The sequence below is a fragment of the Tauraco erythrolophus genome, chromosome Z, assembly GCF_009769465.1.
Source record: "Tauraco erythrolophus isolate bTauEry1 chromosome Z, bTauEry1.pri, whole genome shotgun sequence".
Lineage (NCBI taxonomy): Eukaryota > Metazoa > Chordata > Aves > Musophagiformes > Musophagidae > Tauraco > Tauraco erythrolophus.
In genome coordinates this window covers 62,164,503-62,189,490 of record NC_141496.1, presented here as the reverse complement: position 1 = coordinate 62,189,490, position 24,988 = coordinate 62,164,503, and the positions used below count along the sequence as shown (strand labels likewise).

General features: G+C 49.3%; 1 protein-coding gene across 1 annotated transcript in view; it reads right to left on the bottom strand.

The window, feature by feature from the left end:
- PSD3 (pleckstrin and Sec7 domain containing 3) overlaps positions 1-24,301 on the bottom strand; it is an 83,362-nt gene extending 59,061 nt beyond the window's left edge. The window contains exons 1-6 of the mRNA XM_086629877.1: positions 24,267-24,301; positions 19,448-20,518; positions 17,653-18,045; positions 4,379-4,585; positions 4,192-4,272; positions 998-1,110 (exon numbers count right to left, since the gene is read on the bottom strand). Of these exons, the coding sequence (XP_086486003.1) occupies positions 998-1,110; positions 4,192-4,272; positions 4,379-4,585; positions 17,653-18,045; positions 19,448-20,518; positions 24,267-24,301 (1,900 nt within the window). The remainder of the gene's footprint in view (positions 1-997; positions 1,111-4,191; positions 4,273-4,378; positions 4,586-17,652; positions 18,046-19,447; positions 20,519-24,266) is intronic.
- Between the last annotated feature and the right edge of the window lie 687 nt (positions 24,302-24,988).

Genomic DNA, 24,988 nt, shown 5'->3' with positions numbered 1-24,988 from the left:
TCCTGAAACAAGAAAGGCACTAGGAAGAGGACAGAGATAGCATGGGAGCAGATCCTATCTTACTGCTACCTGTTCCCCTCCCTGGCATGCCAGCTGTAAGGTAAAGCTGAACAGGTACAAAGTGGACAAACACCACACCACTGCAACGGGGGCAGGTCACAAAGAAAGGGGTGAAGATGTGTGGCAGCACCTCTAAGCGTAGCAGCTCCTTTTCCCTTATGCTTTAGACTAGAGGCACAGCTTAGCCCATGCTTACGTCCATTCTCGCCCTCCTCCCTTCCTCCACGTGTGATCAGCCCACGCCGCAGCCGCAGGGCCGCGTGCCTCCACCGGCACGGCTGGCTGAACGGAACAGCTATGCCAGCAGATACTTTGCCCTCTTCCCCAGTGCCAGCCTTCTCAGGTTCCATCCGTGTGCTTGTTTGTTTCCCTCATCCGTTTCCAAAATGACTGAAATCATTAGCAAGGAGGCAACACTCTGACTGATGTTAGCTAGCCAAGATGAAACCATGCCAGGGTCTGGATACAGTGCCCAAAATTCACCCCCACAACTGGCAAGAACTGACATGCCTGCTGCCAGTGTGTGTAGGGACACCGGCACTGAACGGAGCACGGAAGCTTCTCTTCTACCTGAGATGGGACCTATTCTCTTTCACGTGCATGCAGCTAGCATACGGGTACCCACACATGCTCGAGGCCAGCAGGATCAGAAACCACAACTGAGGACATTCAAATCTGTAGATGCTACAACTGAGGATTCACACTAAGGAGGCCTAAGCACCTTTCCTGACTGGGGGTAAATACAGATTTTTCACTGCCTTGTCATGATTATGTGCGGAGAACGTGGAGGTTTCAATGCTCACCACAGGCAGTCTCTAAAGCGTGGCACGGCAGTTACACACCTTCTGTTTCCAGACACGCGCCATACATGCTATTGAAGGTGAAAACGAAGGAAGAGGGAGACAACCAAAGATTTTCGTATCAGAAACAAAGTTACCTTGAGAAGAAATGGTGTTTGGGTTGCACTGGTAGTATCGGCTGGAGAAGTGGATTAAAACTCTCTCTCGTTCCTGAGTTTCTCCAATAAGTGAAAAGGCTTTAAAGAAACTCCTAAAACAAGAGCAGAAAAAGGTGAAATTAAAGTCATAAATCTCCTTTTGCCTCAGTGCACAGAGCAAAGCACACTTCACAGTAAGAAGTACATAAGCACACGCCAGACATTTGGTTCCAAGAAGCCTTTCTAGGAAAACAGGCTATTATCCCGTACGCAGTTAATCCCAACGCTATAGTAAATGAAGCAGGAGTTAAATTACCACTAGCTCAAGCCACAGAATACACAAACTAATAAGCAATTTACACCATTTGAAAGAGTTGTTCTTATTCTTAATATTTTTTTTTTCTTAGGGGAAGTAACTGGACCAGGTGTTTATGCATGACAGACACCCAGGGTGTTCTCTGTCCTTTTCTAATTGTCTGTCACCCCTACACCTTTTAACCTAACGCTCATTAGTTTTCCCATCCAAATCAGAGGAGCTACTCCAGGTGGCAAAGTCAAGCAGGTGCACAGCAGACTCAGAGGTCACAACAAACCTAGAGTCCTTCTTCTGGAGGTTCACCTATCAGAGTGGCCAGGACCACACCAGTCGCAGAAAACATCTGGGGAAGAGGGCAGAAGAGTCGCAATGTCTCCCACTGAGCTTCAACAGCGGGAGGAGCAACCTGGCCTGGGCTCCCAACCTGGGTGGGCTCCTGCTCACGCCAGCCCAGGGCGCAGGGTTGGTGCACACCTGGGCGCACTGGTTAGATGCAGCCAGCCAGCTTGTGCAAACAGGTGGGACACACACACACCCCTTCCACTCTTCATCTGACACCTAACCACCCCGCCTCTTAACCACACCACTATTCTTCCTGCTAGAAAAACTCACCCTGCAGCCAAAGAACTTCTGCACTTCCCAAAATCCCCACATCCTGGAGCCAAGAGATGACCTCAGCAGTATCAGCCTGCACTCATTTGTTAGGGTGCTTCTAAGAAAAGCCTGAAAAAACAAGCCTTCCGGGACCGAAGCAAGACGGCATACAGAATGAGTGCCTAACACACAAGTTTTAAATACCCCACGAGACTGAAACTAACACCAGATCTGACAGGCATGGAACATGTTGCTGGAACATTCACATCTACCTAGCCTGGACAAATAAACGTTAATTTTCCCTCTTCGATCTAAGGTCAGAGACGGGCTGTACTCGATGATCTCACATCCATACGGAGTGCGATCTGCCTGGTAATAACTTAATTTCACATGTAGCTTACTGCAAATAACCCAATTCACAAGTAGATACAACTGAGTCTTCGCAGAGTTTCTCTTCCCTTCCTACCCAATGCCCCCGTGGGACATTTTGACAACCAGTCATCTTTCCTCCGCCTGCAGCTTGGGCTCCTTCCAGTGACACCCCCTGCCCACGCCAGGTACCACTGACCTATACCCTCTCCTCCTCTTCAGCACCTCTACCCTGCTGGAAGCTACCTCGGAGAGGCAACAGATGAAACAACATTTGGTAAACAAACAAGGCAGGTTCCTCGCCCTGAGAGCACGATGCTGCGGCCGAGGGCCAGGGGAGCACGTCTCTGCCCACTGGCAGAATGAGGACAGACTCGGAGAGGGGCTGGAGCAGCAGTCCCACCTCCTCCTCTCCTGCGGAGGACACGAGAGATGCACTCAGGAGATGTGTGGGCGACATGGGTCCCGGGTGCGGAAGCAGAGCAGGATGATGGGGGTAGCATGGGTCTGGGCTGCTGCCACTAGCTCTGAAACACTCAGCAAACTGCAGCTCACCAGCGAGCCAGCAGCAACAGGGCCGTCAGGTCTCGCTCTCTGCAGCCCTCCCGGGACCTCTCTCGGCTGCTCCAGGACGATGCTCTCTGTCCCCGGCCTCTGCTCCACGCTCAGGGCGCGCAACCAGCAGTCTCTGCGGCTGCTCCTGAAACCTCAGCAAACCCCTGGCGTGTCTAAGCCCCACAGGAGCCAGGGCATATTTTAGAGAAGGTCATGACTATTAATATTAACGGGAGATCTACCGGGAGCAGAGACCTCCTAAATATGTGCCACAAAGCAATTAGGTGTTGGATTTCACAATTTAAAAGACGGGTATATTTAGCATCGTGCTTCAGGGCGGCTGAAACCGGGAACGAGCAGCACACCTCTCACCGCCCTGGCAGCTCCCACCCGGTGCCGAGTGGGTGCTCCAGCTCGGCTCCGATCCCTCTGCCATGGGAGCAGGCGGTTCACTCTTCTGCTGGCAGGTTTCCTTTCCACTGCCTTCAGAAGGCAGGACTCTGGGCTTTCCTTAGGGTCTGCCACGGTCTCCTGGAGTCAGCCTCCTGGAACTGCATTTCCATGGGGGCTGGCAAGTGCTTGCAGACCTCCTGGTTTTGTATTGTTAGAAAAAAACAATAACGCACTTAAGTAACCTCAGCCGGACGATTTAAACTCACTTTAAATCTCTTTAAATACCAGAACACCAGCAACCATGCTAACAGGCCACTGCTACACAAACTTGATGTTTTGCCTCCTAAGAAAAAGAAATACTGAAAACAAACATTGTTGAGGCCTAATTCCAGTGTAAAAAGGAAGGAAAATTGAAGGTCTGGGTTTTCAAACACCCACGCTGGCAGCTACCAAACTCTCAACGGCGTTTTCCATGTGGAAGCTTTTGCTGTTCTGCACATTTTTGGGTGCCTCAGAGGGACACGGCAAGGAGGGCTGCCGAGCCACATCAAACCCTGGTCCTGACTTTGTGCACAGCAGCTGGGCAGAGCAAGTTCTAAAAAGGCATGAGCCAAAATGTCTGTGCGGCTCAGCTGTGACACCTTCATTCCCCGGCAGCACCTGGCAGACTACAAGTCTCTTGCTTACCAAGTGACTGGTCATTTTTCTCCATCTCTGCATCAAGGACCACCTCTAAGCAGGTCCACCCAAAGATTTCCCTCTCCAGGAAATGCCACCGCTCCAATAGCACTCTGGAGTATGGCAGCACGCCAAGCCAAACAGAAGAGAAAAGCTCCATCCCAAAAACGCATTACAGCCCTCTCTTCACCCTCTTAAGCCCCCACAGCGCAACCACTTCAATCAGGACAACATAGTAAACAGCTCCGTTACTAAAACAAGAACACAAGGTCTGCAAGCGGGCAGGTACCTGAGCGAGGAGTCCAGCGTCATGCCTGTGAAGTCAAAAAACTTAAGGTATTCTTCGGCCACAAGCTTGCTGAATTCGTTGCTTTAAACAAACAAATAAATAAGTAAAGGTTATCATTTGAGAGTGAACCCCTCCAGAACACCAGCAAGAACAACAACGTGGCCAAAGGCCTCGTATCAGCACGTACTTTTTACCCAAATGCTTTGCCACATCGGAGCGTTTGAATCTGTCCAGATGGTAGAGGCGCTTAGCCAGGCGCCTGGCTGCTTCCAAATTGCTGCTGCTGCCATTGCTGAGATCGTGGCCAAGGGCTCCAGTGGCACCTTTCTCCTGAAGTTCATTGCTCCCCATGGCAGCACTGGAGCCTAACACCATATTCTGCAGTTCAGCATTGCTATGAGATGGAAAGAATACGGAAAGAAGAAAAATGAGATGACGTTACGGTTTCAAGAAGGATTTAATTCCTCTTAGAATAGAAGGTAATTAATGTTACAGAGGCAAGATTACACAATACAGCAAATTCCAGTTAATTGAATGAGCTGTGTAGAACAGGGACATTTATTTAGCAGTCATCAGAGGTTAAGAGAGTTAAACACGGAGACCCAAATATGGGCTTTTCCAGCCCAAAAACACATTCTGCTCTGCACTCACCTTCTGAGTGTGCTGAATGTCCACAACTTGTGCTCACTTCAGAGAGAGCTGTTTGCCATCATCAGCCTACAGCTGCACCTGACAACACTACCTCCCCATTTGCTTCCTGCACCAGCATTTTTTTAACCCAATCACTTGCTTGGCTTGAAGAGGTCCCCGTAAAAGTAGGCCGTTAGCCATTTTCCAGGAGAAAAGGCAGCGAGCAAGCCAGGGTGTTCAGTAGCTCCAAGCTGACTCGGCACAAGCCCCTTCCTCATTCTTCCCCAGTTGTCCTAGAAACAATACAACTCCACAAATCTAAAATAACATGCACAGAAGCCTCAGCGGCTTCCGTGCCATGAGCAGCAGGCATCCCACGAGGAGGCACCACTAGAAAAAGCAAGACTCGGAGCAAGGAATCCAGTTTGGGGAATGGGAGAGAGACACAAGGCACCCAGGCCGGCTTGGAGAACTCCTTGCTTTCCCCCTGCTCCCTCACAGTGGCAATAATTTCCCTCTCCAGCTGCTCAAAGACAGGATGTTCAGCATGGCAATCCCAGGGCACTTTACATAAATCAAGCATTTATAGATTCCTCCCACCTCTACTACAGTAAGAAAGCTCTGGCTGAGCTGTGTGCCTGCTCTCCTTCTTTCCTCAAAGAGGCAAGAGCTCTCCAAATGAGAAAGCGCACCCCCACATACACACCCCTGCACACAAGCAGGCTTTTAACTTTGGAAAAGCTTTTCCCTGACACTGCCGTGAATTTTCTTGCAAAATCTCAGGTCTGTGTGTGAGACAGCATTTCTATTAAAAAAAAAAAAATATATACAGAAATTCCACTAAATCCTTGTTTACACAGGGCTAATGGATGATCAGCAGGGGTCATGCACAGGGCAGATACGAGTGGAATGAGTTAAAGATGATTTTAAACACAACAATTCAATGTACCACAGTTTCATACACCACTGTAATCTTTGGGCTTGACAAGCCATGGTTAGGACAACCGATCGCAGAGCTCCAGTAACAATTATCTAGCCGTTTACTGAAATGTCTGCTAGACACTTATTAACCCTTTAAAGATGAGATTTTCATACAACGTGAGTTTAAAATAAAGATCTTTGCTATTCTGTATGCCTCCTTCCACACAGATCATCACCTGTGCCCTACCTCTCTTCCTACGCATGGTTTAAGAGAAGAAGGTGTGCGGTGGTCCTATGGGAAGGAGATTTACCCATTTGACCTGTTGCCATCCTCCTACGGCTGCTAGAACATCTAAAGTATCACACATCCACACGGTGGGCATAGCTTTTTAAATTAAGTGTCTGGGTAAAACAGACATCCAAACTGTTCCTACAGGTATTGGGGACTAGATTTTGCATTTCAGTATAAATAATAAGGTGGCATAACAAAAGGGGCTCAGTCTCAGTCCTCTAGTAGGGCATTAATACTGTAAATACAATTTCAACGGTATTAACATCACTGACCACCAGACCCTAGGAAAAAAAAAGCCCTTCCTGATACCATTATTGTGGGAAATGCCTCCTCTGCCTTCTCCAAATGCACTAGCCAATGTCCGAAATTCTCTAAATCTGGTCTACTCCAAACTTGTGAAGAAAGCAAATTCCAGAGTCCTCTGACACATGCCCCACGCAACGCCTTGTCCATTCAAATCAGGCACGGCTGGTTTCAAACTCCCAGCTCTAACGATGGACAAGAGCAAAGGATAACTAGGTGAGCTAACACATCTACAGAGCCTTGCACGTACAAATGCTGCTTTGAAAGCCATGCCAACTTGCAGAGCCTAGCTCATAAATCACAGCCCTGTTTCACCACTGCTCTTTATTAAAGGCAATATTTATAGCTCTGAAAGATGGCCAAAGCTGACAAGAAACATCTGCACCCTGCTAGGAACCAGTGCACTACGAGAGTCAATGTTACCGCAAACCACCATGAGTTTAGAAAGAAAGGCAGTGCCAGCATCTGCCACTTAGTCAAATAAACAGCACGGCAGCTCCCAGCTTCTGTTTTGCCTCTCGGAGCAGCGGCTGGGATGTCAAGGAGGAACACCCAGCAAGAAGGAGAGGGTGCTCTTTCACATGCTCACCAAAACTACCCAACGGGGCTGCATAAGAAACCTCATCTTCCAATCTCCCCAGTATAAAACTTCATCCTGATGGGGAGGGTCCCCATACATGTATCAGGTCAAAGAATAAGGGATGCTTCCTTCAGTTACTCTGACAGTTAATTAGCTTATTACTTAATAATTGTAAGGCAATCAATTCAACAACACAGGTTGCCTGTAATGTAAGCCTCTTGTTCAGGGAAAACATCTGATTGTTAACATTGAAGTGAGACTTCAGTTCTCAAGTTTTTTAGGTGGTGAGAAGACTCAGCGCCCACGTCACTGAAGGCTTAGGAAATATGGACACCCTGTGCACAACGACTGCAAGTTGCCTTCTGGACAGGTCATTTTAGCAAGGTCTGGGGGTTGCTACTCAGCAGAAAGGCTGACATTTCTTCTTACCTCCGAGTCTCTCCGGGTACACGATTTTCCTTTCGTGCCTCACTTTCCCCAGCAGCTCAACACAGTAATACTTGCCTCCCTCTGTAATGTGCTTATAAGGGACTCTAATCAAGGGCTAGGAGCAACTAAGGCTGCAAATAGGTCTGTCTTCTGCAGTCTACAGCTTCTACATGTAAAGAGTCCACCAGCTAAACAGAGCCAACAAAGGGCTTTGTGATGCAGAGCAAGACTGGACACGGATTTCTCACACAGCTTTACTCTTTATCACATAAAAATGAGAAACCTCCGCAGACAAAAGTAGGCTGAAAATGTAATAGATTATATTCCCCCTAATCCTGTATTCAAGGCCAAAAGGGACTGTAACGATACTACTGGTAATCGCCTGTACAGCAACGGCTGCTGATTTTCATCCACAGACTCTTACATCAATCTCTGCTTTCAGAAAACACAGAAAACAGAAGCTACAAAAAGACAGACGCCTTTGGTCTCACAGTGCACGAGCTGTGGCCAGAAATCAGGTCCTTAGACCTTCTTATTTCTATCCCCAGCAACACACTCCTGACACATCCTCCCTCGTTCTGCCAAAGCATCCCCAGGTTCACAGAAAATGCACAGAGGCTGTGACCACCGTATCCAGCAGAAATAACAGCAATTTGATAAACAGCTGCTATGGTAAATTCAATACCCTCTAACAGCAGCAGCTGCCCCTCCACGCTCAGGGATGAAACATGGGCAGACTGTTAACATCTGTAAAGCTGGTTTCCTGTAACGCAGTGTAACAGCTAAGCAGAGTCTGAAACATTGTATACTGTTTTCTTGGCTTATTCCATTATCAACCAAGTCTACAGTGATTTAGCTCTCAGCGCCACGTTATCTCAATCGTGTCGTGCTCAGCACTTAGCATGCTTCATCTGCCTGAGAATATTCTGGATTTACTTGTTCCTCCTCACCCCATTCTGGGTTTCACCAAAATTGAAACCCTCTGCGGCAACATATGGTTGGGCAACAGCTGCAACTTCCAGACAAAAACAGAGCAATGCCAGTAACACAACGGTAAAGATACAGGCACCTCATAGCTCAGTGGTCCACTCTCCCAGTCTACTAGCCTGCAACTGGAAACCTTGGCATGAGTAAGTGCAGTTTCAGGTGACTTAAACCTTGGGGTGCTCTTCATCTTTTAGCTAATCCATCGGGAAAAAATTATCCGTTTTGTCCCAAGGAAGAAAAGCACCTTAGCGTTTTGCTTTATGGGAGAATAGCTCAGATCCAGCACAATAGCTGAGACCTGGCACGGAGCAAGATCCAGCCGCTCACAAGGAGAAGATGTTCAGAGTTGACACTGAGTGGCAGAGTGTGACAACTCAGCCTAAATGCTGTCCTCAGCCCAGCCACGTCAGCAATTCCAGCTTGCCACCGCCTGCAGCTTTTGCCAGCGTAGCATAAGCTCCATGGCACACAGTCTCTCTGGATGCACATGAGACCCTTCCCTGGGGAACACTAATCCACCCGGTGTGCACATCTGGAGTGCACTGGGTGCATCAGTTTCAGGGAGGGCTTGGATGAGATAGGTCTGGGATCTCCCTGTCTCTTTTTCAAAAGAGAGGAGGAGGAAACAGGAGGCAAATAAAGTTCTCTCAAATAAGTCCGCACGCCTTCGACATCAGCTTTACTTCAAGGCAGGCTAAGTCAGGCGTTTCCCAGCAAAGTCCATCAGAGCAAACCGCAGCAATGATTAAAAACAAGGAAGGGTGGAGAGGCATTCTGGCGCACTGAAGCCAGGGCCAGAACAAATGTTGTTTTCAGGAGGGGTACAGCATCCCCAGGGGAGCCATGCTGGAGCTGATCATCACCCTCTGCAGCACTGTGCCGGCTCTGTTGTTTTAAATGCCTTCACTCTGAGCCGCCTTCTCCTCCTGGTTCTGAAACAGAGGACACCATCCCCTCAAACAACACCAGCAGCTCTGGCTGTGAAAAGCACACTCTATTTCTAATTGAACAGTCCCTCAGCAGCGGTTCTCACCGCGCAGCATGGCAGGGATATCAGAAAGACAGAAGCACTCAGATGCCCCTGACATCAGCTTGGACTGCGGGATGGTGGAGGTGAGGGAAGCAGACTTCCCTCTGCAAAAAGTCCTGCCCCAAAGGAACAAATCTCTGCCCTACAACCCTTCAGAGAGATGTGGATGCTCAGCCAGTGACACCCTTCCGCATTTCAGAGCTGAACAGAAAGGATCGGTGGCACAGGCTTAATTTTGTTTCAAGGGAGCTGAAAAGCCATGCTTGAGCAGCCTGGCTCTGAAAGGAGCAGCCCCACAGGAGAAAGCGAAGAAATCCCAGCAGCAGCAGGACGCAGTGAGTCAGTTCCTGCTACAAACGACCGACCACACAGATGGGCTGGGAGCAGCTCTGCTGCAGCTTTGCTGCAGCTCTGAACCAGCTTCTTCAGGGCCAGGAGAGAGCAAGCACAAAATCACGTCCAGCAACGATTTACCTTGCCAGTTACCTCCAGCTCCAGGGCTCTTCCAAGATACAACTGCAGGAAGGGAAGAAAAATAATAAAAATAAAAATAAAAATAATGCCCTTTCCTAGCAGATGACTCACTGTGCTATTTTACTCTGAATGGTTTAATCAGCTTTGAAGTCCTACGTATGGATTCTCTTCAAAGACACACTTTGAAGTAGATCCCTCTTTGAGGACCGACACAGCTGCACTTTGCTGCAACTCGATTCAGTGGGTGTCTCATGAGCACGGCGTCAGCCAGGACACATGAAGGGAGGACGGTTTCTACAATCCTGAGTACCCACCGAGGATCCATTAAAAAGTACCTCAGCCTTGTCATGTCACACAGAGAGGAGAAAAGTAAGAAAATAAACAAACAAGCCCTGTAATCACCTATTGGTTATCAGCAAAATGCATATGCAAAGTCAATTTCAGGGGCTGAAATGTGTGCTGCCGCTTAAAAATAACCTCTTGCTCCCTGTAATCATCTGCCTTTTTCTTTGATTAAAAGAATTCCTGCCGATCGTAACTAGGGAGCTAACAGCTAAAGTGTTCAGAAAATGCCATTTCTGGTAGGCTTGCATTACAGCGAACGCAAACGCTATCGTTATGGGATCACAGCATTAGGACAAGAAGTCCCGCCACACGCAGGGACAGGATTGCAGCCCTTCCGAGAGACAGTGTGTCCTTTATTACACAGACACGCTGGCCTATTGCCACCTGAAGTTCAAACATTCTGCTAAAAATACTTCAGGTTTGACTCGCTTTCGACCTCAGGCTCCTTACATCCCTGTGGTGGGGATTAGCAATGACAAAGGGACTCTCACCACATCAATGCCCCCATGCCTGGAAAGCAAAAACCTGCCCCTCGCCACAGAGGGTATCCAAGGGCTCCCCCCAAAATGCATATTTCTGACAGATGCACTGCCATGTAGACCAGTCTTTTGGATACACCAGGATAGTCCCACACTCAGGATCTGGTCCACATGCCCTGAGACAGGCACAAAAGCCAGACCCAGAGAAGGCACTGCATGCCCATAACCTTGCTCAGAAAACGCTCATCCCCCTGAGTGTTTTGGGAGCTCTCCTGCTCTCTCCCCTGAGCCCATCCGTCCCTCGCATGCTGCAGGTGCCAAGAGCCATCCTCTAGCTCCTCACCAGCATGACATTTCCCCATAGGGCTCCTGCAGGGTCCGCTGAGACAGGAGCAGAAGGGGGAAGCCAGCAGAGTGCTTTCCCCCTCACTTGGTTTAACTGTTTGGAGACTGGCCCAGGGAGTGTATATTAATGGCACAGCTAGTCCTCCCCGGCAGGGAGCAAAACGGATGCATAAAATGTTTACACCTTTTGGTAAAGGCTCCCCTGCAGACACGCAGACGGAGCGTTTCAGCACTGGCAGTAGTATCGCACAAGAGCTTTACATTGCAACCGTGCAGCGAAACGAACCGCCTGTCCTCAAAAAGAATAGTTAATAATAATAAAAGACAGACTTCCGCAATAAAGGAAAAACAACCACCGACCAACCCACAGCTCACCCAGCTGTGCTAGCAAGGAGTCTGCACGCTACGTGCCCTGTTCTTCTCCACTGGTGCTCCCGCATCACATCCGAAGCTATACATGACTCCACGCCGCCCTGCCAGCTGCCAAGCTCTGCCTCTCTCTATCCCAACAGACAGACGGATGGAGGAAGAAGACAGTTAACCAACAGTAACGTGGAGAGGGGCTTGACTGGCAGCCAGTCGTGGCAAATGGATGAGATGGCAGGCTGCACTACAGGACTGACTTGGAGCTGGCAGCGATGCCTCGGTTTCGGTGAATGAAGGCTTCCTGACCTAAATGGCTTTGACTTTAATGGAGGTATGCCAACAGATGCCAGCTTAGAAGCTGAGCTGCTGACAGCTTTATACTGAGGCGCTTTGTGCAGTGAACTGATCAGCTGCTCCATTTTTTTTTTTCTTTTTTTTTTTTTTTCATTTTCTTTTCTGTCTCTGTCAGCTCCTGGATTTTTGCTTTGTTTGTTTTATTTTCAGGGGAGGCTGGGAACTGAAGAGGCGAAAAGTCAGCAGCCCTTTTTTCCCTAAAACAACAGTTTATTTAGGAACTAAAAGCAGTTTTACAAACTCTCACTAAACTGGTGTCGCAAGCACCTCGTTAGCCAGAGCAAAGGCAAACTTACACACTGTATTTCCAGAGCCTTGATAAAGTGACGCCACCTTCCTGCAGGGAATATTGAGACGATAAGCACGGTTTAACATTCTCAAAGTTACTAAGCTGTGCCATAAAGGGGCAAATCATCAGCTACCAAAACACCACTGGTTTCAGAAACTTACTCCTGCAGATTATGCCACTTCGTCTTTACCCAAATTTAACATAGCCATGCCAGCATATTGTGCTTACAACTGACAGATGCGGTAGCCCATGTGCAGGCAAAAGGTCTCCAGCACGCATTTGCCAGCTCACCAGGCTGCAGATGCACTTGAGCCATTTGCTCTTCTAAGACAACAACCAGTGGCATTTCTCTGAGTAACTTTCCTTATCCTGGGAATACAGACAGCAGCAAATACGAAGTATCACCTTCAGACAGACCTCTCCTAGGTCCCAGAGTTTGTCACGAGCTGAGGTATGTCCAAAGGCCAAAAAAAGTCCGCTCTGGAACTCAGGGATCTCTGCAGATTTCAGACTAAATGAAAAAATTCAATCAGGTCGTAAGGTGAGTCTTGAAAGGGCAAAAAAGTTCTACAAGACTGCTGTTGGGGCATACTAATAAAATGAATGAATAAAGGTTATGTGTTCGACACGTAAGTACTGAGTCTCACATCTACATTGAAAATCAAATACAAGGTACCTTGGACAAAAACACCAGAGCGCTAACTGAAAACCAGGAGTAAAACTGGCATGCAGGATACTGATGAACTTCGTAGGAGGCTTAGAGAATCAACCCAGAGAAAGGGATCAAAACTAGGTTTATCTGTCAACAAAGTTTATTGTCTCAAAGAAGGAATACACAGAGCGTCAACTAAGAAACTGCTGGAAACGGCCCATATGCAGAAGAAAGAAAACAACCACAGTAACTACTGTGAGAGGCACAAACCATTAAGAGTAACCTGGCAGCCACTGGGAACTGCAGTCTACATCCTTGTGCATTTACTCTGAGAATCACCAGATTGCTTTAGGGAGTTTGTTCTCTTCCCCCCTTGAATCACAAAAGAATATATACGTGACTAAATTTGCGTTCGCATCTCTAGGAAAATAAAACAAAATAACAGGACTTATAGAATTTGCTGAGCATCAGCAATTCTTTGAAGTTGATGGCAGGTGGCAAATATTTAACATTTTTGAGGATTAGGAGCTGCAATACAGATTTTTTTTTTTTTTTGTCTCTGGACTTAGAAAAATCTTGGGCGATGTCCTACCAACAGAGACCACACCTTCCAACACAATTCAGGAAAAGAAATGCCAGAAGTTTTTTGGGTTTTTTTAACCTCTTGTTCTGTCTGTAGCATACAAGGGAAGAGGGAATGGGATGTCTGCTACAAAGAATAAAGAAAAAGATTGAAAGAAATTCTGTCTTTAAAGTCTGAAAGTAGAAAAAAAAAAGATGGAGATCATCACTGAGAGAACTTCATACGTTGCCTTTAGACACACTGATGCTCTGTCGCTCACTGTATACACAGCAAAGATAACTCACTTTTCCCTCAGGTATATATTAACTGCTTTGGAAATATGCCCCCTTCCTCCCACTCTGATTTGATGTAAACGAATACACCTAGTTCAGGTGATTTAAACTCAGGCTCGATGCCTTGCAAACATCCTTCTTTACCGCCTTTGCGAGTAAGACTAAGTTCCCATACACCGAGGTGGAGCCTTGCTCTGTCTCAATACAACCCACTAGCAGGAGAAGGGAGGAGCACAGTACCTGGGGTGCAGGGATGACAGCGGAGACCGCACACCTCTGCGGGGATAACACAGAGGCAAGAGGACCAAACACAGCTCAGAGGCAATATCTTTACTGCTACTGCAAAGCTTCATTATGCCGGCAACCTGTGGCTCAGCACATTTCATGGGGACCCCACGGTGCCCTGATACACAGCGAGGCTGTCCCTCCACTCTGAAACCTCACACGCTCCCACTCTTCCCCCAGTTCTTCCACCCTCACCTGGGGAAACTTAAGGCTACTTCAGCTCCAGAAATTGTATTTTTCCCCCAGAGAGATGATCATTATATACCTAGGAAAGAGATTAACCCCCTCAAAAGACACCCAGAGCTGGAACCATTCCCAAAGGCAGGCAAGCTGCATGCCCTTCTCCCCAAACATCCCTACTCCACCGGCCAGACACTAAGGGCACCTCAGCTGTGCCAGGAAAGAACTACTTGCAAAAGCAAGCCAACCTGTCCCGCAAGAAAACCCCAGGGCCAGCTGACATCCCCCTGCCCTAAGGAAGCAGGGTGGGTGGCTGTCAGAGAGGACATGTCACTCAGCTCTCACCAAGACTTACTGCGTTTAACCATGGCCAGCAGCTGGACAGGGAGGACAGCACGGATGAAACATCCAGACACCCAGGAGCCCATAGGAACTTGCAGTCCACAAGCCTCTAATCATTTTTTTTTCTCCTTTTTTTTTTTCCAGTTCTGAAAGCATGTGACTGGCCTTCACATACCACAGCTGACCCCTCCCAGAGCCAGCGATTTCCTAAGAGCAGAGAAGGATGTTACTCTCCTGCTTATTCATTACAAGACTAGGTTTCCTTGCTGTTACTCATTAAAACCTCACACTCTATGTCTGCCTCTATGGTCCGCCTGCCAGTTGGGCTCAGGACCCCGCCAGAGAGATGCAAAAGGTGCCATGGTGCTCAGCTACTTGCTTCCAGGACGGCATGGCCACGGGGAGCACCTGCTCCTCCTTTTCCTAATTAGCACAGGGCTTTCAATATTCAAGTGTAAACCATTAACTCTTTGCTCTCACATCCACCCTCCCCTTCTGTACCGGACCGTGAAGAACTGCCAGTATTTCACGCTCTGTTCCCCCATAAATTACTGCTGGTATTTGGAAGTGTACTTTCTCCCCATACGCTTTCCCACGCTTTTTTTTTTTTTTTTTTTTCATGTCACCGGAATACCGCGGCGCAGGGAGCTGCTGAGGATTTCGCTTTCGGTTTTTGTTCACTTGGATTGGCAGCACGGATCCTGGAAGAGGGAGGGTTCGCTGCTTCTTGTGCCACATTGCGATGTCGCGCTGCTTGGCTTCCCAAGCCCCCTCCGCATCCCAAATTCCCTCACTTCGCTTTGCGCTTGCCGCTGTTCACACGCTGAGACCCCACGCCCGCCCCCGTCCCGAGAGCAACGGGTCCTCCCGCTGTCCCCCTGCTTGCCCCCGCCCTCCCGTGGCTCCAAGCCGCAGGGCGGGCAGAGGGAGCGGCGGGAGCCGCCGCAGCGGGCGCGGGGACCTCCGGTGGCTCTGCCAGACACGGCAGGCAAGCTGCTGCCCGCGGGCTCCCGCCGGCGGCTGCGGGGATGCAGGGCCGGGGAGCGCTGCCCGGGTCTGGCGGGGAGCCCGGTGGGCTTGCTTCGCCCTCCTCGTGCGCCGGCGGGGGCCGGACCGCTTCAGCCGGTGCCCCTCGGTGCTCCGCGGCGGCGGGCAGGTGCTGTGCATGGGAGACCACGGCCCCAACGCAAGCGCAGGCTTGCGGCACCGTAGGAAACAAGGACCTAGAGCAGAAGGCACAAAGGTGCCGCGGTGGCTACCACAACACGTATCGTATGTGTGGACTTTCAGTTGAAAAAACAAGTCTGGGATTGCTTCCACAACCACACATGTAAACTCTCAGAAATGGTACCCATGGCTCAGGCGGCTATTCCCAGCTCACCTGTGCATCACAGTGACGCACCACCTTGACCCCTCTGCAGATGGATCCCGCGCAGCCCCCAGCACGCACGCAGTGCTCCTCACTCACAGCCAATCATCACCCTCACATCGCCAGCCCCAATAACATAGTACACATCATCCACTGGTCACCAGCACCCTGGTGCAATAGAACATGATATTCGAATACCGGGGGTGGGGGGGTGGTTAGCATGGTTCTTGTCCGGAGGACTACCCTGTTGGGCACATCCATGGCTGGCTGTATTGCTGCAGCTACACTTTTTATTGGCACCTACCTTAACAGAGCGAGCCCTCGGGGCTCATAACAGAGCCCTGCAGACTACAATGGCAGAGCTTCTCAACAAACCCACAGTTGGGGACATTTCTTCTTTTTTTATTACGGGGGAAAAAAAGAATAATTTAAAAATACCCTTCTGGTTTATCACTATGGCTGCAAATTTAAACTAAAATTAACTTAATTCCTAATGAAATCCACTCTAGACAAGCACCTAACATGTCTCTAAGCATTATCTAAGCACACCTTGTCTTAGTGTTAATTTCTATCTTGATGTGCTGCTGTGGGCCTTACTTGACAGTACTTTTTAGATACTAGATGCTGCAACTACAGGGTAACAGAATCAGGGTCTGTACGTGCTGTGCCTGTCGTCCACTGCCCAGTTTTACGAAACCTCTGGTCTCAGTACAAGTAAGGAGCTGCAAGTGTCAGGACTGACCTCAGTTTCTCGCTCCATACCTGTCATAGCAGATCAGCAGTCACTTATTGCCTGTTGGCTCAGGGTTGTACAAGATTTAAACATCTTTTTTTCCAGTAGGATTGATGGAAAAAAACATTCTAAACTAGTAAGTCCTTCTGCCTGTTCTTTTAAGGGCAAACTGTACCTTAACCCGTAAAGTTGGCAAAACTACTTCTGCTTAAAGGACTTCTTTCATACTAGCACAAAAGGAATAAAACACATAAAGGACATCCCACTACTGACTCCCAGGAAAACTCAGACTAGAATAGTCCCATCTAAGGGAATAGCCTAAGGACTCTTAGACAACGTCCTGTCCCTGGAGGATGGAGACTGAGGCATCTTTGTCACTCACAAGGTCCCTCACCCCTCCGCAGATTACTACTTTTGGCTCGATCCTCCACTTTGCCTGTCGCTGCCTTTCACTCTCCTCACCCTCCTTGACAACACTCGATGAGGAAAGTTTGCTCATAGAGTGAGTTTCTACAACTACACAGTATTTTCTGACCATTTAGCCTAGTTTTTGCTTCTCGCATGACTCTTCTCTTAATAGGTTTTCTTATAGCTCCCTTTATCTAAATGGAAATTATCAACATTTTTGCAACACTCTCTCTCAATCAGTAACTAGTGCACAAACAAAAGCAGCAGCTAACAGTCTCTAACCCTGGGAATCTGGTGGGAGCAAAAACCTCGTCCCAGCTGACTTAAGTCACCAGCAGAACTCCCACTGACCTCAAGAGAAGAAAAGCCGTGCCCAGAAACACACCTTCAACATCCAAATCACAAACTGCGCTTGGAAAACTCGTCCGTGTGCACAGGGTGTTATTGTTCCCAAACCTGCTGCTAACAAATCCATGTATAACTACAGCTGAACAAGGTTCACCCATACATCCGTAACCAGTAACACTCCTCCAGGGACAGGTCCCAGGGATGTGACAATACCGGCTAGCCTTTTAGCAACAGAAGTATCACCTACAAAGCCTTCGTTAAGTAAATTTGCAATTTTCTAACGAACAGCAGGTTTGGACGTCTCACTTCTCTCCTGCAGCTCACTCTGTTATGCTGGTAATTATTCTGTGTAGAAAACACGCAGTGCTGAAAGAGGCAAAACTACACTCTGTGACACTCTGCTGAAGTAAAGAGACACCAGGGAAAAATCAGCGGGCACACAGAAAGTTCACCCGCTGCTTTTACCTTTCCAAACGGGGAACTTCGGTGACGTCTCCTCTGAAGAGTGTTTCGCTTACATCCCTTAAACCATTGGTGATGCCTTCACTGCAGCCCTTCACCTCCCCATCTGGGGGAAGCTGCAGGACATCTGGCTGCCCCAGGGCTGACGTTCGATCTAAAAACTGGCTGCCCTCCTTCATGCGCTGCTGGATCATGGGAGTGAGTGGCATCTCAAAGCTGAAGTAGCTATCGGGCTCCGAGTACAACGTCTCCAGCGACTCCGCGCTGTAGTATAAAGATGCATTGTCTAGGATGTTTTCAAACTGTGAGCTGTACAGATCAGTGGAGATGTCGGAGTGCCTCTGCCCAAGGACATCTTCATATCCTGCCGTGGCTGCTTCCCCCTCCTCCATCATCCTGTAAATTAATCAGAAACAGCTCATTTCAGCTCAGGGGCAAGGTCTAGACCTCTGGGTGAACCTCCTCACCTTCCACCTTTACGAACAGAAAGGTCAACATAGCTTCGTGCAGGAGAGGACACTGCAGCTAAAATGCCAGCTTCTCCTTGCACCACCTCTGTTCATGACTGGCATCATCTCCCTCTCTGGGGACATAAAAGGAAACAGTCCTCTGGGTAAAAGAGGGGGGCGGAGGGAAAGCCTAATATTGCCTAAAAGATAACATCAGCTGCTTGTGTGCAAAGGAGAAGAGCCCTCACAAACACGAGGTCTTTGCCAGCACCATTGCCATGGTCGGACATGTGCACCCAGGTGGAGCCTCTGCCTCCGGGGGACAGTTTGTTCGCTCTGCAGTCGTAAGGGCTGGGGTCTTCGGCAAAAGGTTGGAGGAAATCCCTCCAAAACACAAGAAGAAGCAAATGCAATTAAAAATCCAGAGCCTGAGAACCAGATTTGAACAGAGAAGACTTGGCCAGCTTGGGGGTGCACAGGGGAAGGTGTCGCATCCCCCTGTGGAGAGTTTTCTTCTCTGCCGCACCAAATACCGTGGGGCTACTTATAGCACGTGCCGGGTGTCAGGGCTGCCCAACCAAGTGATCCCACATGCCAGCCAAAGCAAAGCTCCGCAGATCCTGAGGTGCAGAGGCAGGAGCACCTCACTCGCTCAGATCCTGTCGTTCCAGCAGCAAACACCCCGCCATCTCAGAGCAGGCACGGTTTGCTCGGAGCACACTGGTGGGACCCTTTGCTTTGTCAAAGATGTGAATGGGAAAGAAAAGTGAGCAAATCGGGGTGCTCTTGTAAAAAGCAGTGTGCAATTTTTGCGATATACATAGCTAAAATTATATAAACACAGATAGATAATATAGAAAGCACATCATAGCATTCACCCTCTTATAAGGTACAAGGCCCTGGGTGAAACATCTTTATTATCCCATCTCTCAGAGGTGCTCGCGTCGTTTTTGCACAGGCTGTGCGGGAAACCAGAAAATCTGGCCAGGCGCATATGGCCAGGCCTGCCTGCTGCCTATATTTAATCACATACCCCATCCGGATCCCAACTACACCTGCTGCAGGTGCTTCATCACACAGCCATTACTCTGCAAACAGCAAGAGACATTTTTACATTTCCAAATCTTTGATGGGCTTCAAACTTCAGCAAGGTGGTGTGGACGAGGTTTGGTCCCAACTCCATGCACCAGCCACCACCAGGCACGAACTGCTGCCATTGCCACCACCCCGCAGGCAGCAGGCAAACATTGGTTGCTTGTCATTAGCTCCTGAAGCAGTAGGCACAAGTCCCATGCTTGGGATGAGAGAAATTCAATCTGACCCCTGCGCTACCCCACGCGCCATCTCACCTTCCCTGGCCTCTCGTTAGCACAGCCGTCTCCTCCTCACCACGGTTCTTCTTGTCCTTCACAAAAACTTCATCCTCCCCGCTGTCATCGAGCAGCGCCAGTGGAGTGGCTCCAGAGGCAGCAGGTCCCACCCTCAGGTCCTCACAGACTTCGTTCCAAGCATTGTCTGGCGAGGAGACCAAGCCTGGGGAGACCATCAGTGGCACAGGGTGGCCGGATGTTTTGGGGAACGCCTTCCTCTCCACAGACACAGTCTCCAGCAGCAACTGCTTCTTCTTTCTCTGCTCCTCAGCTTTTTGCAGCCATAAAATCTCCACCCCTTGAAACTCTACATGTTTGCTCACAGCTGCCTCTTTAGAGAGCCTCCTCTCAGGACCCATTTGCATTTTGCCTTGACTGTACACTGAAAACTCCTCAAAACGCGCCCACCCCTCCACTCTGCTGGCTGCTTCCAGGTTTGTCACAGATGGTCTATGACAGCTTGTCTCCTGCGCTGCGTGGACCTCCTCGGCTTTATTACTGATGGCTTGCAAGGACTCAGACTGCTTTTCTCCAGTCCATCTTGCAGCCGGATCTTTCTCTACAATCAAACGCATTTTTCCCTCAGCTGTTCGTTCAGATGGAAGAGGCATGTCTGAGGGTTTTTCTTGGCCTGCTGGAACTGGTTCTCTGGCTGCCTGCACATTTCGGCTGCCAGTAACGCTCTTTTTTTCCATTTGCGTCTCTGAATCAAGAGAAGTATTTGCTCTCTCTTCCACCTTTGCTGCTTCCAGCCACCGAGAGATTTTCATGATCTCTGGCAGGTTACCCGCAGGTTGCAAACCTTCTTCTAGGGCACACGGCTGCACGGCCCCAGCATCAGGTCTGGAACCATCCGCAGGAGCCGCACACTGAGGAAGTGGCCTGCCTGGTACCCGGTGGTGACCGTCCCGCCTTTCTGGACTGCGTGTCACAGGCTCTGCCTGGCACGGCGATGAAGCCCTCGGTGCGCCTCCGCTGGGCTCTACAGTGCCATACTCTGGAAATTCATTGATGATGGTATGAGGGAGCAACGTGCTGCTTCCATGGCCACTACCTGCAAAGAAGAAAAGAAAGCGCGGGTTTATCTACCACACGCAGAAGCGAAAAGCCTGACCTCCCTTCCCAGCCCTTTCCTAAGAGAGCAACTACGCTCTCCCCTGCAGAGAAAATACCGTTCCATTTACCTCACTTCTGCAAGCTCTCACGCTGCAGTTATCCAGAGCTGGTCCTTTTACACAGGAGTTTTTGGGCAGCCCTACTTTGGGAGTGTGCACTGCCAGGGAGGGAATGCCAGAAATGTCTGCTACACTTCAGAAAGGGTCTCAGTGGCCCATGAACAGTTTGAGGCCACTGGCCAGGCACAAAGTCTAAAGAAAGCAGATATTCAGAGGTCTGACATCCATCTGCAGCATGCCCCACACGTGTTGGTTTTATTTAAAAAAAAGTGGGTTTAGGTCATTTTCACTTGTAAAAGTGAAACACTGGGAAGATAACCAGCCACGCCCCGTATATTCCACAGCCTTGACAAACCAATTAGCTAAATTACAAAGCAATTAATGAGCAATTCAACCTTCTGCTGGCACTACTCTCTTCCTTTAACAGCTCAGGTAACTGAAGGTCATGTTGCAGTCATGTACACATACCGAGCAGTTCACGTTTTCTGTTGCAGCAAATTCACCACTGCATGAAAAGCTTGCTACCTCTCTCCTCCTCATGCTTCTTTTCCAACTAATGTAAACAAAGCAGGAGTGAAAACGGATAGTCCCATTTTCCAAGAGCCCAGCACCCAGTGGCTCCCATTGTTGTGGGCTAACAGAGAATCAGCTGTCCTCAGAGGGACCTCACAGATGACACAATGACAGATACTTGGCCACCTTATATTACAGCCCAGGGAGGAACCAAGCGTTTTGAAAAAACAAAACAAAAAAACAGCAACAGCTGCATTTGGTGCACCTTTCTGAAAAAAATGGCCTGAAATATAAAAGTGTTTTAAAACAAACAAGGGAGGGGCCAGATCCAAACACCTACTCCAAAAAATATCAGGGGTAACAGCTCTGAAACCAGACACCAACTTGTATTTGGATGCTTTGCCACACTTGAGGTGCATCTCTAGGTGCTGCATTGCAAACCAATCCCTGACTCCACTCTGAGCAGGCTGGCCACAAGCTGTTTCTGAGGAGGAAGCCATGTGGCTGTGGTTAATGACAGGCTGAGCTCCAGGTGAAAGGGAGAATAAGTCAATGCGAGCTCAGCACTGCACTAACGTGGCTATCTATCTGCCCACGGTTTGTAAAGAGGAGCAGCAGCTCACACCTGCCAGCTCGTTATCCAGTACATCTATCCACCGGGTAAATACTGCACATTGTGTGTGCTGGAGGATCAAAGTGACAGACTCAGACCATGCCAAACCACAGCCTCTTCCCCAGTAGGTTCTCCAGATATCGCCATGCTGTCGATTTCATCACTTCATAATAAACTGTCAGTGGGTCACGTACCACCTCGATGAGTTGGTTGCTGTTGAGGACAGCGACTGGACAAAGCAGGGACCTTTTCTCTGCTGCAAGGTCCCAGGGAGCTGTGAGGAGCATGGACGCCCTGTCCATTTCTGTATCATCAGCCTGCCTTCAGGGCAGGGTTTCCAACACACAGGCGTGGGTGCACAGGAAGACTTTGAAGAAGACAGTGAGGTCTCTGTCCTCAGATGAGTGTTTCCAGGCATGGTGCTTTTTCTAAGTGCCCGAAGCCCCAGACAAACAGTTCCCTTTGCACACAATTCTGCCACGCAGTGCTTGGGTGCATCCCAAGCCCACTCTCTCCATGGCACAGGTGCCAGGTTGCCATTGGGACACATTTCCACCAGGATGGACTCGCAGATGAGGACAATCCTGTGTGGCTGCAACGTCCGTACATCTGCACCAGGACCAGCCCAAGCCAGCAAAAGGCCGCAGTTCCCCACCCCGCAGCCCTGGTCTGCTCTAATGCAGCGGCACTAGTGCTTGCTGCTCTCTCAGCACTTGTCCAAAGATGGGGTTTTTTCAAAAGAGAAGAACTGCTGACAGGCAGCCATCACTGCAGATGCTAAGGTAAACCCTTCTCGCTGGACGCAGCTCCACCTACAGCGACTCCCACCATGCAGACCTGCAATCCGGAGGTGCCCCAGCTGGGATCACCTCATGCCCCCAGCACCACGGGGCAGCGCTTGGCCATGCCACTCACTGCCTGGGCTGCATGCTCTGGCCGCATCCCGAAGGAAGGCGATACGTAACACCCTGGGAGCTGGGACCCCCCTTGCCTCCCTCCAACCCACACACCTTGCCTCCTTGGAAGGAAGCCCGGAGCGTTGCCCCCCTGGCTCACCATGGGGCTGGGACGCAGCCAACGCGTGCTGGAGGCCAAGCCCTGACAAGGCACTGCACACAGACCCTGCCAAGGGGCCAGGCTCGTTTCTGCTAATTGCTATCTTAGCTTCTGAACCGACACAAGGGGAACAGAGGCAGCCTTATTTCTGGCAGCGAATGCCCAACGCCCTGCTGCGTGTCCCCATCTGCCGCCGACGGCCGCTGCCGACGGCCGTGAGCAACTCCCAGCAAGTTTCTGCTTTACTTCTCCTCTTGAACTTCATCCCAAGCAAACTTTACCCTCTGGCACGCACAGCCAGCTCCAGAAGAGGTACACACACAGAGCACATACACGCATACACGGGGCACAGAGAGACATGCAGGAGGAGGGAGAGTGCACACAGGTACTCCTCTCTGCTGTGCTTGCAAGCCATATTTCACGCAGGCAAGAGATGAGCACTTTCACAGCAGAAATGTAAGGTCTTTCCTGCAGCCCTGCTCTGGAAGGATCACTGCTGCCGCTGGTGTATGCGAGCACAAGTCAGCGGGGTTCTCGCCTTCACGGCACCCTGCAGGAATATCACCTAAGTCACTGCCCAATTAATAAAATAATCACACATGGCACCAAAGCAGCAGCCTGTCCCCATTACTTTAAGTACCACCATGCACACGACTGCCCAGGTCTGCACTCCTTGCGGTAAACCACCACCGATTGCCCCCTCTCCCCTGCTCCCAAAAGGTGCAAAGCCTTTCCCTTTGCTCAGAGAGCTATTTCGGGTACCAGACCTTGGAGGAGCTTGAGCTCTTTAAGGGAAACTCCTCCCTTATTCCCATCCACCACCACAGCATCATGTCTTGCTGCAGCTACTGGCATATCCTGTCCGACCCCATCCCCCAATATGACTGCATTACAAACAAGGCTAGAAAGGCAACAACAAAATTTAAGGACCGCACTGAAGATGAGCAGGGAAAAAAAACACCCATCACCAAACAAACAAAGAAAGGACACACACTCTCAGGTAACACCGATTTCTACTTTGCATTGAAGGTGGCTTCTTTCAAGAAAGCCAAAAAGGAAAAAATAATTAAATGGAGAGAGAAAAAGCTAAAATAGAAAGGGGGTGAGTGGCTAGAAAACTGAGACTGGGCAAATATAACCTAACAGCAGTTGGCAGCCTTTTCTGATGACTAGACGTTGAAAGAATTCATTACTTAAATCAGGCATAGATATGCTATTTCATAGGTAAATAACCATGCTATGTCAAGCAAGCTTGTCTACAGCATAATAAAAGGAAATTCTAGGAAGCAAAACACAAGTTACAAGCATAGACAGACATTTTGTTTACAGCTACATTTCACAAAACAATGGTGTGAGTGTCTCTCTCTAGACAGTATATATATATATATATATATAAGCTAGCTCGAGAAATTAGATATATTTTCTTGAACAGTCTCCTTACTCACAGAGGTTACTGTAGCTCCAGCAGTTACCCATTGGTCAAAGAAATAAAATGCACAGATCATCAGTTTATCTATAGCGAAACCAGCTAATTCAATTGCTGCTGTTCTAGTCAACTGGAATCAAAATAGTTTCAAATTTCCTGGCAGCTGCTGCCCTGCACTGCACACAATGATGTAAATGGATGCTTTCTCAGTATTATGAAACTGATGGGGGAACTGCAGTCTCATTCAGTCTATCGCAGGAGCTAAGGAGTCCACCTTGGCAGCTTGCAGGGGGGAAAAAAAATTTCCTCCAGCAAGGCTGCCTGACGGCATGCTAAGGAGATGCCTGTGCTTAGCTGCCCTTTATTATAACCGCGTCCGTAAGGGAAGAAACGGGAAGAACGGCGATGCTGAGAGTCGTGTGCTGGTTTCAGAGTGCCGGGCGCCCGACGGCGTTTTGGCATGACGGAGCCGGAAGGTTTCACAAAGCAAGCAACCCAGTCATCTTGCATTTTATTTCCCCGCAGCTCCTTGCGCCGATCGCAAGCAGCACGTGGGTGAGCCTGCATGCAGCGTCACACCAGTTACGCTTTCTTGGGACCGGCGTTTCTTGCCATTTTTTATAAAAGGCGAATTAGGGCAGGAGAAAACAGTGCGTGCGTTAAGAGGAAACGAATCTCTAGGTGACAGAGCTTAACGAGCAAAGCGCAGGAGTTACAGCATTGTATCATTATTGCAG